Genomic DNA, 13,220 nt, shown 5'->3' on the forward strand with positions numbered 1-13,220 from the left:
AGATTTCAAACTTTGAATGAACGCGCGTCGGTGAACAAAAGCGAGCGCGGCGCGCAGGCGACCGGGGGAAGGGCAAGCAACTGACTAAACATTATGGCGCAAGCCGGTCAGTCAACAGTACATTTTCTTTTGTTTTGCTCAGAAGTGTTGTGCTAGTGATTCTGTTTAGCTATTTAGTGGGTCAACATCTGTAACTCCTCGATATTCTTATGGATATTTTGATAAAATATGAACAGGGTAGGTAGGCTACGCATTTTTCTCTGTTAAAATGTTTTTAATAAAAACATGCAATTACAAAACAGAATGTGGACGTTAGTTTACGTAGGATTCTTGTGTTTGTGTATTAAAAATGTTCACAACATTTAGGTACAGTTAGTTGAAAACCTAATTATATATTAAATAAAGCGATATGAAATAAAAAATTAAGATAGTAAAAGAACACTGGCCTCCCTACTATTGAGTTGCTTTTTCTCAAAATAGAGAGCAGAACTGTCACGCTTCTGTCTTCCTTTCCTGATAGAGAGCAGGGTTCTCATGCTGTTTTTGAACAGCATGTGAAACAGATTGGTACTGCGTTTCTGCGCATTTCTTTGTTTTGAATTTAACTTTCCGTTGTGAGAAATTCAACTTTTGTTTTTTAAATATCTTTTGATTCTTTTGTAAATTATAAATGTTAATTATTTTCTACATAAGTATGTGTTCCTGCTTATAAAAATTTATTTTGCAAATATTTACAAAAATTATGTATTTCTGGCAAACAAATTATTAAGTTGCTTTATCAAAAAATAATAAGCAGTTTTTTGGATATTATAAATTGCCAGTTATTCTTTATTGTTGTTTATTGTGCGTTTAAAATCATTTTTCTAATAGTTGTAGTGATTATATTTTCTCACGAAATTTTTAGTGCCACGAATATTACTTTGATAACCATGCCCTATTCGCACGCCAATCCATTAAAAACAATATAACTTTTTCACGAGAATTTTAAAATAAAACAAATAAAAAATGCATTATATGTTTTTATTTACTAATCTTAAAAAATGACAAAGAATAATTTATTTATAAGTTGTAAAAAATTTATACTTCCATACTTAAAGGTAAAAAAGTTATTAAAGGTAAAATAGTAATTAAAGGTAAAAAGTTATTAAAGGTAAAAAAGTTATTAATATTTAACTCCAGATATGTAATTCATTTAAAAATGACTTGGCACTTTTAGTATAACCGTCATAGAATTAGACAATTTGAGCCTGGCACCAAGAGGGTTAAGGGAAATTTAAGGTACCTATCAAGACCCTTGTTTTTAACGATTAGACAACATTATTTTTTAAATTGTGTAGTAAAGATTTAAGTTTGTAAAAAATATGATAGTGAGGTTAGAATTTATTTGGAAGCCAGTTTATAATTATTTATTTTATGAATTATGAGAAAATTTAACTATATTATTTTTTATTCTTTTACTTGGCATAAAACATAATATAAGCATAACAGTGTACATTCTATTGCATTTTGGTTTTGTTTTCAGAAAATGCCACCTAAGAGAAAATATGATAATAGTTACATTAAATTTGGATTTACTTCGATAGAAAGTAATGGAGAAATAAAACCACAATGTGTTATATGCGCAACTGTTCTCACGAACGAAGCCTTGAAGCCAGCGAAATTAAAACGTCACCTAGAAACGATTCATCCAAATTTTTCTGGCCGACCCCCAGAGTTCTTTCAAGGAAAATTGGAGAATTAAAAAAAAAATGAAACTCGGGCCTAGTGGTACAAGATATGCATCATCTGAAAAAACCATTAGTAGCATCGTTTGAGATATCGAAATTAATAGCACAATCAAGAAAGCCTCACACAATAGGAGAAACTCTTGAAAAACCTTGTTTGATCAAAGACGTCGAAGAAGTTTTAGGGTTAGAAGCAAAAAAAAAAAAAAAAAGATATACCTTTGTCGAACAACACGGTGAAAGCTATAATTGAACTCATGTCAAATGATATCGAGGAGCAACTTGTTTCAAGAATTAAAATGTCGCCATTCTTCGCTTTGCAGTGCGATGAATCCACTGACATTTCTAATTGTGCTCAGTTACCTACTTGTTTTTGTCCGCTTTTTAGACGACGACAACATAATCAAAGAAGAACTGTTGTTTTCTCAGGAACTGGAAATGACATCAAGAGGTATCGACATCATGAATATAATAACTGGATATTTCCAGAAATATGGCATTATGTGGGAAAAGCTAGTCTGTTTCTGTACGGATGGTGCTCCTGCGATGTCAGGATCACATTCCGGTCTAGCAACGTTAATCAAACAGAGGAATCCGTCAACATTAACATCGCATTGTATCCTTCATCGCCAGGCGTTATCTTCCAAGACTCTTCCTAAATGGCTTAATGATACAATGAAATTGACCATAAAAGTAGTAAATGTCATTAAAATCAGTGCCTTAAATTCACGCCGTTTTAAAAAACTGTGCACTGAATGGACCACAACCATGAGAACCTCTTTCACACAGAGGTTCGTTGGTTGTCGAAAGGCAATATGCTGGAAAGATTATACGAGCTGAGAGGAGAGATTGAGTTGTTTCTAGGTGAGAAAAAAATGGAAGACTTACTAGTACAGTTTTCTGATTTAACATCCCATATGTATTTGGCATATCTTGTGGATATTTTTACACACTTAAATAAGTTGAATTTGCAAATGCAAGGTTCAGGAAACAGACAATTAGAAGGCGTTGCAAATATTTTAAATTTTGAAGATAAACTTCGTGCTTTTATTTGCAATCTTAAGTTATGGATTAGTCAAGTTGGCGAGGACAATTATAGTGCGTTTGCAACATTGACGGCACTCCTTGACGACAAAAAGTATGTCATGTTTAGGGAAAGCATAAAAAAAAACAGCAAATGTCATTTGCAAATGTTGGTTGATGAATTCAATCGTTACTTCCCAGAATATAACAATACAGAAGCTAATGTGGACCAAAAACTGATACACAACCCTTTTGGCACTAACTCTAGAGAAGTTACAGAAGAAATCCAAGAAGAACTTATTGAATTACAAAATAACAGGAACTGTAAGGACGCTTTTGAATCTGATTCTTTGGAGACGTTTTGGTGTAAGAAAGCAATTTCATATACTAAAATTCGAGAAATCGCTTTGCGCTATCTTATGCTTTTCTCAACAACTTATTTATGCGAACAAGGATTTTCTGCATTACTGATCATTAAAAACAAATTCAGGAATCAACTGAAAGTAAGTGATGATATGTGTGTAGCTTTGAGCAAAAATATTACCCCAAGAATTCAAGATCTTGTACAGAAGATGCAAGCTCAAAAATCCCATTGATGCAAACTGAATTGTGTACTAAAAATATATGTTTTCAATCATAACACTGTTAATTAATGTTTATTTTGGTTTTTTAGATTGCTTATGTAAAACGTTTTTAACATTGAACGATTAGGCTTAAAGTTTATTTTTAGATTGATACAGATTATTTTTTAACCTTGTGGTCTTTGCTAATAATAATGAAATTAAAGTGGTCCCTGATCAAAAAAAGGTTGGGAACCACTGTGTTAAGGATAGGACGATGATAGGAAAAGTAGGAAACGAATGGGAGTGTTTCAAGTTTAATGTGCCTCGAAAAAGTCAAATCGATGGTTGTTCCAATCGAGTGGAAGAGAGATAGATGCGGCGCAAGCGTACAATGAGCGTAACGGGACAATGTGCGTAACGGGACACTTTTTCGTGCGTGCAGCCGGCGTTCATCGATTGATTAGACGTTCTCACGTCAAAAACTCTGTATTCACCTAATTTAACAGCACGCTATTTAAATTATTATTTTTTTTAATTAAGTCAGTATTCACCGTTGATTTTATAAAGTGAGCAATTTATAAGAATTAAGTCAAAATTGTGATTTTTAACATCTCAATACACATTCATTGCTAACGAAGTCTAACCAGAATAAATATTACGTGTTTACCTAAAGCACAGTATCACCAACAGGCTAGTGTAAAAATAAGTGATGTATGCTAATATTTCGATGGCGAGAAGTCTGAATGGCATAGATATTGAAACAATAACGGTTAAAAAAAAGGTTATTCTTAAGCCAGCAGAATGAATCGGAATCCAAGCATCGAATCTTTAATATGTGTTTCGCAGTAAGTCACTTGCGAGTAGAAAAAAACTCGTTTCCTTTAGATTTTCTTCCTATAAATGCGCGAGATAATAGTTTTAATAGCAAACGTAAAAAAATTGTCATAAAATGGCATTCGTAATTTAACGCAATATCCTTACATTTAAAATGATAAAACTTACCTTACGTAAACTCAGTCAGAAAAATGATGTTCTCAAAGAAATTGGTCGTAGGCTATCATTGCTTAAAAATCTCAGAAACACCAATGCAACTTGATTACCTGGCGATTTGCACTCACCAGACTTTGAACCATAAAAAAAAAAAAAAAACATTTAAATGTTTACCAGCTCTTAACGGTGATTAACGAAGAGATATTGCTGTAGAACATTTCTGAAAATAGACAGTGCCGTCGCATGACGGGGTGGGGGGGGGGGGGGGGGAGGGAAGGGCGACATCATGACCTCTTGGCATAGTAATTAATAACTCAAAGACAAACACACGGAGCCCAACGTAGAAGCAAGTAAAAGGGTTTGGTTGGGGGGGGGGGAGAGTAGTGGGGTTCGGTGTCACCCAGGGCCACAGCTGCCTCGTCGATGACGTCACCCGAGGATCTCCCTCGCCACGCTGTGTAATTACACGTGGTCGCGCGAGAGAACACCACGTGGTTCCTTTTTTTCCCCTAATCCCCCCCCCCCCTCTCTCTCGCTCTTCTTATTTAGAAACGCGGCGGTTGTCTTCTAACCGTGGACGTGATGTCAGCGTCGCACTATGGGAGCGAGGGAGGAGGGGCGATCTCGCTGTTTGTCTCGACGTTGTTTACCACCGCGCTTGTCTCCTGTCAAGTGCGTGACCTTATCCCCTCCCTCCCTCCCTTCCCGACACCGCTGCGAGAGAATGTGGGTTAAGTGGCCGCTATCAACACGAACAGGGGGGAAAGCGTGCAACTAGAAGAGAAGGGGCATTCCTGGAAACAAAAAAAATGTCTCCAGTTCTAGCGTGTGAATTGTTATTAGCGTAGCACAGAAGAAAATATATAAAAAAAACTGACCCTAAGAATTAGCCGGATCAGCTGGCAAATGAAACAAAAGCGCAGCACCAACTTTTTTTTATTGTAGTAACTCCTTAATTTATATTTGCTACCGAGTTGCTGCGAATGTGCATCAGAATGTTCAGTAGGATAATTCAGTATCGGAATGAAGTTATTTTGGCGTGGAATATCTTGTTAAAAATAAAATGTCATCGAAGTCATTGCTACAGAATTTTTACATTTTCGAATGTAATGTGTGGCCCGCTGATGCTACTCGTAAAGCTTAATATTCTGTAAAAAAAAAAAAAGAAGGAAAATGAATATTGTAATCCGCTTCCTACAATCACAAAAGACTATGAACAAACGCCAAGATTATAAAAATAATTTATAATTTAACCCTTTAAATCTTACAATTACTATCAGAAAAACGTACACGACACACTAAAAGCCATCATTACAAGGTCCCATGCAATACATAGGCAGGACTACTTACTATGTTCACCGAGTTCCTTCCTCCTACACAACTGAGCAGCCAACATGCTGGGGCGAAGCACAGAAACTCACCTGCAAAACAAAACACACATATCATTTTACACGGCAACTTTATCATGTGAATACTATAGTATACATTTCAAACAATGTTTATTTGGCCATGAACACGTGATAAAGTAACTTTGGCATGCAAGTTCACAAGGTATGATAATTTTTTGAAGTGAAACTTCTTTTGGCGCGATGGAAGTAAAATTTCAAGGGCCGAATTTTAATGCAACGATTTCCGTGAAAAATTGTTGTGAAACATTTCTGACGCGAATAGGACGGAGAAATATGTTGCGGACGGTGCAGAGAACTTGTCGGGCCTCGCTCCCTTGAGCGGGCACCACGTGGCGGCGTGCGGCTCAGGTTGAACCCCGCCATGCTGCAGGGATAGGCGGGTCGCGGTGGTAGGGACCAGTCTGCGCCTGACGCCACCCAGACTTGGTCAGAGGGCAACACAACGGGGTTTGAGCTTATTTTTAAGAGAGTAATAATTTTGCTAATTAATTTTCATTTAGAAAGTTTTCTTAGTTATATCTTTCTGCCGTTTTACTTCATGCCATGTACTTACGAGTCGAGGTTTGAACTGTCAAAAAGGTTTCACTTATATCACGTGTACTGAGTTACACGGACCCTTTTTTTCCCGCGTGCCTGTTCGCCATGTTTACAACTGGACATAGAACTCCGGAGGTCAGAATTCGGTGGAGTTATTACATAGGAACTGCAGAAAACATGTTCGTTTATTTGAGGCGTGTTTCTGGTTGTAACATGTCCATAAAGCCACGGGGCGCCAGCCCTTCACGCCGTCTTCCGTCAGGACAACCCCCCCCCCCCCCCTCCACCACACGGTGCAGGAAGTGAGGAGGCCTCTCCGACGCGACAACACTGAAATATTTTTTAACTCAGATATTTGTTAATTTGTACCGTTATACGAAAACAACTATATAGTGTGCGCAGTAATACTGGTTTCGGATTGTTACCCAGTACCTTGAATAGTTGAAGTTATTTATGAACCGTTCCTTTCCCTGAATAGCTTTGCAGTATTAACTGCGCATATAATAAGCATTATACAAGGAAAAAAAGTCAAATTGTTGAATATGCGACTACATTTTTCATGGTTAAATAATATTATGCTTGAATGGAACATCAATTAAATTATAAAATTATGGGCAAATTTTTGTAATAAATACTCATACTTTTGCTGTGTTTTTGTCTCGTTTCAACTGTTGTGCCGAATTTTTTGGGTTAAGTATTTTTCTGCTGTCATCATTTGTAGGGTTTTTTTCGTTCTGTTAGTCCATTTTTCTTTGTTTGTTGACCATATTCCTGTTGTGGAGTATTGTGTGGTGTTCATATCCTGACAACAGCAATTTTTTGTTAATTGTGTTTTTGTCATTTGTGTTTTTTTGTAGTTTTCTTGGCGTATGTCCAAAAGCTTACATCAAGTCACTCACTATTATCTCGAAAAACGTCTGTATTTCATACATGAAGAAAGGTACAATATATTTCTTGTATCGCAAACTATTTCCTGGCAACTGGTTTCCAAAGGAATCTTCTGGAAAAGTACCGAATTGTTTTTTTTTTCCGGCGCAGTAGCTTCCTCCAATTACAGTAAATCTCGCAGGGCCGGCCGCGGCAGGGAAACGCAAACAGCACTGAGTTACGAGCGGCGGGCATAAGGCAAGGTTCGGCTCGGGGGGTCGGCGTCGAGGAATATCGCGGCGCTGGTTCCAGGCGAGGATCGCGAAGGAAATTGGATTGTCCTCCGGGACAAAACACGCGGAATCCGCAGAACGCACCGGCGCGGGGGCGGACCTCGGAAAACCGCCCCCGCCAATTAGACAGAAGGGAAGGAGATTAATGCGCGCCCGACGCCCTCTCGGAACCCGTTACAGCCTTCGGAGGCGCCGCTCGTACGTCTTGCAACGCTCGTGGGAGCAACGGCAAGAAAAAAATATACATACATTCTTCGCTTCTCGTTTCTCCCGTGGGATCTACTTCCTGTGGTGGAGTCGCCGCGCGCGCCGCCGGGCGGGACTTCTTGCGCTCCCGGTCGCTTCCTTCCTCCCCCCTTCCCCTTCAACCCTGCGTGGCCCACCCCCACGAGCGTCGCAGACAAAACACGCTCTAACAGTTCCTAATGCACAGCGACGAGGCCACTTAGGCGGAGAGATATTGCACGTCCCTGCTGTAAAGTGGTTGTCTCGCCCTGGCACCGGGACTGCCTCGCTCGCGGTGCAACACTCATATTTCCGGATATAGAAGGGGAGGGGGGGGATTAAATAAAAGTTCAAGGAAAACACGTGACACACACTCTCGAGGCGAGAGTACCCCTTCACTTGCCGTCGACAGTTCAGCAAACTCTGTCGAAGATTGGACGGCGATTAGCAATAGCCACGATGCCCACGATTATTTCGCGAATTCTTCGGTTGGTAAAGTAGACTTGAAGCTCATCGGCATCTGCTTCACGTTGGTGACCCTGAGCCAGTTATAAACTATAAAAATAAGTGGTTACCCAAACAAGCACAACAAACACGAAATAGGCTAGTCCCTAAAATGAGTAATGATATTATAGGTATAAAGGGAATTTGTTTGTGATATTTACATTATTAACCAGCGACAGTTAATAGAGGGTCTTCCTTTTAATTCAGCCATCATGTTTGTCATATTTACTTAGATCTTTATGAATAAATTTCCCGAAAATGGGACTATAGAAATGAAGTTTTACGCTTTACTGAGTTTTTTTTAGGGGGGAGGGGAATAAAGACAGAAAATAAAAATCTAATGACCTTAATGAAATTATGTGGGCAAAATTTTACACAAAAAATAAAAACAAAATATATAACTTTAAGGCAGCCCTACACGACACTCATTTCCTTAGCACTTTTCATACCTAAATAATTTTTGTTTTCTGTTAACGCGCCTGCTTTCTTTTAGGTAACATTTCAGCCAGGCCCATTGGAGTCTGGCTCTGGGTATAAAGGTATTCATACCCGAAGTCTTAGCCAAAACTTTACGAGAACGTGTTCTTTTTTTCTTCTATACCCATGAGTCGAAGTATTCAAGATGGCGGACCCGCGTGTAACAACATAAACCCATACCCAGGTTCGAGAACATTAGGGGACGTACCAAACGTATTTGTGTGGAAATGAAACTTTATAAAATAGTGAAACTAACCTAGAATAGGTATATTTGGTTAACTTAAAGTCATAGCAAGAAGTAATGACAACTTTTAAAATACTTAAGAAAATTGGCATTTGGCTACTAGAGTGGTAATTCGTATGATTTGTTATCTCTTTATCTCTTGTAAATGCTGGTTGAGGTTCAGTGAGTCGGCGGCAGAGCGCGCGGGTCCGGAGGTGAAGATGTGTCTGTTGAAGTGGTTCAAGTCTCGTCGAAGGGAAACATTTTTTTAATTATTAATCATTTTAATTTGTTTATCTAATTGCTGAAATAACTTTAAATACCTACGTAGCTTGATCCACTGGTTTGGTAATTTCATACTAGGTAGGCCTATAATATGGAAACATCACAGCAACTGCACACCTGTTGTTAACCTAAATTAAAATAGGAGAATGTTTATTTTTTTCTGAGGAGTATTTAAGTTTATGAAGGGGAACTACTACTATTGTAAACTCTACTTAATTCTTTGTCTCACTTGGTAAAATTATGTTATAGTTACAATATCTCAAAGTAATCTAGTAAAATAGTAGATATTCAATTAAAATGTTTAAAAAAATGTGAATTGGTAGCATTTTGAAATCTTATGGTGAAATTGCACAAATAATAATTGTTCCTGCAAATTAGGGCGTTTACTTTCATGTTAATGTAATGTTATGAATATATCATAAATAAACTAAATTAAAGAAAACCTAAACTATCTTGCATTATTTTAGTTTTATACTTCTAATTTTTTAACTAACCTACAGGGAAAATTCACTCTCGTTAAGTCTAAAATAGCACCGTATATATATTTTTTTAATTCTAAAGCTATTTTTTTGCAAGTGACGTGTAGAAGATAAAATATAAAAAAAAATATATTCACAAAGTTACAAAATTTTTAGAAGGAAAAAAGGTTGCTATTTTCTTATAATTTTCAGTATTTGGTTAAATTGAAAGCTACAAGTTTATTCCTACTCCGTTCGTCAGCAACTGCGTTTGCTGGTTTTCAGTTAGCATTCTAGGTATAATGTGTATGCAGCAACGAATTCTTTCTTCTTTTCTGTTAGACGAACTGTCATGTTTACGTTTGTACCCACGGGTATAACAGACGGTACAGCAGAAACTACGTATCGTGTAGGGCGGACTTGAGCATAGTGAATTATCCGTAAAACGTAAGTAACTACGTGAAAATGTAACGACCCATCAAACAGTATATATATATTTTTTGGCGGTACCGAACACCGACAAGAATAAAAGAAGTGAATAAACGGGTGCCAGAAATTCTCGACCCTTCCACTGCGCTCCTTCGAGGTACGGAGACCCGCAACACACACGGTTAAATTTCAAGCAGCCAAGTAACACGTCTTCAATGGCAATACTGAGCGCTGACTGGTCCACGCCACCCTCTGACGTCATGGTCCTGATCTCCCTGCTCAGAATACGTGAGTCAACTTGAACTTCGGTCCCAATACTAACAGAAGAACACTCGTGGTATTTGCGGTTTACGGTTCCCGTTTCAAAAATGTTATCTTAAACAGAAAGGAATGAACCACAACTTCCACAAGTAAAACTTAGCTGCACAGGAACTGGCTTGCAATGCATGAAAACAATAAACAAATAAAAAAAATAAGAAAAAACTTATTTTGGCTCTCTGGCGAATTCTTTAGAAATCAGCTGATTGGGACAACGCAATTGTAGACAGGACATTTTTACGTGCGATCATGTGACGGCATTCACGTTAGGATAAGGACCCAAAAGAAAAAAAAAATCTGTACTTTTACAAAAGATCCCTTTGGAAACCAGTAACCGAGAATTTGTTTGTAATGCTACAATAACTATGTTTTAAATTTGTACAACACATGGCTATTTTTTTGTATATATGGAATACGTTTTTCGTGAGACAATACCGGGTATTTCAATTTGGCGCATTATTTTATATTTTAATTTATGTTTCTTTCAAGCATAATTTTTTATACGAAAAAAATATTTATTATTCAATAATTAGACATTATTTTGTTTTGATATGCTTATTAATGGCGCAGTTAATACTGAAAAGCTATTCAGGGAACGGTTTACAAATACCTTTAACTATTGGAAGCACCGAGTCAAAACAAAATCATACACGTCTAGTGATACAGTTGTTTTCAAGGGGGAAAAAATGTTTAAATTCACAAATCAAGGTTACTTGTGTCCGGGTCGTTACCACAACGCCGAAATACCACAACGCCGAACGTACAATAACGCCGAATACCATAACGCCGAATGCCAAATTGACCGAAACGCCGACAGCTAGAAAACTGCTGTGTACCACAACGCCGAAATACAATAACGCCGAAAAATGAATGAATTTGTGTGTGTTTCTTAAATGTATCTTATTGCCGAAATACCACAACCTAACCTAACCTAGGCTAGCCTAACCTAGCCTAACCTAACTTAACCTTACCTAATCTAACCTTTCTGGCAGTCCTGCAATGACATTTTTCGGCGTTAATGTAATTCGGCGTTGTGGTACACAGCAGTTTTCTAACTGTCGGCGTTGTAGTCAATTTGGCATTCGGCGTTATGGTTTTTGGCGTTATTGTACGTTCGGCGTTGTGGTATCTCGGCGTTGTGGTGCGTCCCCCTTGTGTCCTATTTACGGTGCAGGGGCCACCCGCAGGTTCGGACTGGCGCAGACGAGCCTTGATGGAAACCAAACAAGCTTGCCAGAGGCTCCTGAGCGCCGGCAGCCGTCTGCCTGGGGAGACGCGCAACAATGAGGGCTCCCCCTACCTCCCTCACTCAGGCCTGCGCGCGTCGAGGCAGTCTGCGGCACACACGTTAGCTCGCGGCGCGACGGACGAGCGACGAAGAAATTAATCAACGCAGGCAGGCTCGGCTCTTGCGTCAGAATCTCCAATAATTATATATAAGTTGAGGGCTGGCAAAAGGGGAGCCCGGAAGAAAAGAATTGTGAAAGGAGGGAGGGGGGCGAAGAGAGAACTAGTCTGCACAGAAGGAAGGAAATCATGCATATGCATGAACGAACAACATTTGTCTTACATCACGCAGAACAACAGTTCTGCGGAGGAGAGCTAATCCATTTATATATTCCCGCCCAAAACTCTTAGACGCCGTCGAAGACCGAGTGTACTTCATCAGGCGCGCCGCAAACTTGAGAGTACACTCGAGTCGGCAACGGGAAACCAGGATGCCCGAAGCTCATAAAGTGAAGTTGCCTGCCAGGACACGCGTGCTTTTTATGTTGCTCTTGGATGGTTTCACTTTCCTTCAGTAAAGGCTAACTTAACAATTTTCACCTCTAATTTTCGAAGAACACTGGTTACATATGAACCAGGGATCTTCGAAAATTTATGGACACTGAGTTCATTTACTTTTAACACGGATACATATGTATATTCTTGGTGTATTAATAAAACATTAAAAAAATGGTTAAGTTTGCAGTAAGGACACTAGTATTTTGTCAGTGTGTGTGTTTATCATTGTTTAGAAGAAACATACAATTCGGAATCGAAATACGGCGTAGTTTTAACAAATATTCAGTATTTGAAATCACGAAGAACTCTTCTTTGTTTTGAGTTAAACTTCGTTGTAAAGTCCATAAATTTACTGTAATTTCTAACAGTGCATACTTAACTTGCCCTTTTGGTGTACTAGAGCGGTTCAGTCGTGTACAATGTGAAGCCTTCACAATCGACATAATAAACCAGCCTAACAGATATTGGAGTTTTTTCAACAGTAAAAAATTATTCCGACAAAAATATTTTGCTGGAATGAATAATTTTGTGTACACAATTATTGACAGACAAATTTACGGTATCTAACCTACTTTAAGATTCGACCTTTTTTTACATAGGATACAAACGATATACAATACGAGTCTTAATACAACCGATGAACTTCAGATACAGGTTCATCACGACGAAATAAGTTGAAAATATCTGTACGATTTATGGTCTTAAGTGCTAAGTTGGAGCTGAACATTTTTTATTGCAAATAATGGACAAAGTTTTAAAGGTAGGACCATGAACATCTTGTTTATGTTTAATAAAACGATGTTATAAAAGCACAGCAAATTTTATCGCTGTCGTAAAATGATTTAATTGAAAAAAAAGTCACAAAAATATGTGGAAAATAAAGGTACCATTCCCAACTGTTTCAATGAAATAATTTTGTTACAGCAACAAAATTCTCGATGGTTGTAAAACTTCGAAATTCACACGGTCAGCGTTCTACCTTTACCTTCAATTACCTTCTCGAATATTTGCAATCAAATAGCTGTTCAACCCAACTCCAAAGGCGTATACCAACCTTTGGAATCATTTTATACCATGAGTCGTGTGGGTGTTTTTAGCTTATTTTCCGTG

At 38.2% G+C, this 13,220-nt stretch overlaps 1 protein-coding gene across 2 annotated transcripts in view; it reads right to left on the bottom strand.

Annotated features, from left to right (window-relative positions):
- Positions 1 to 13,220, bottom strand: part of LOC134535535 (zinc finger protein 1) — a 1,265,084-nt gene that overhangs the window by 714,453 nt on the left and 537,411 nt on the right. For both annotated transcript variants that reach the window (XM_063374681.1, XM_063374682.1), the window contains exon 4: positions 5,651 to 5,721. In XM_063374681.1, coding sequence (XP_063230751.1) covers positions 5,651 to 5,696 — 46 coding nt within the window. In that variant the 5' untranslated portion in view covers positions 5,697 to 5,721. The remainder of the gene's footprint in view (positions 1 to 5,650; positions 5,722 to 13,220) is intronic.

This window comes from Bacillus rossius, chromosome 8 (assembly GCF_032445375.1).
Source record: "Bacillus rossius redtenbacheri isolate Brsri chromosome 8, Brsri_v3, whole genome shotgun sequence".
NCBI lineage: Eukaryota > Metazoa > Arthropoda > Insecta > Phasmatodea > Bacillidae > Bacillus > Bacillus rossius.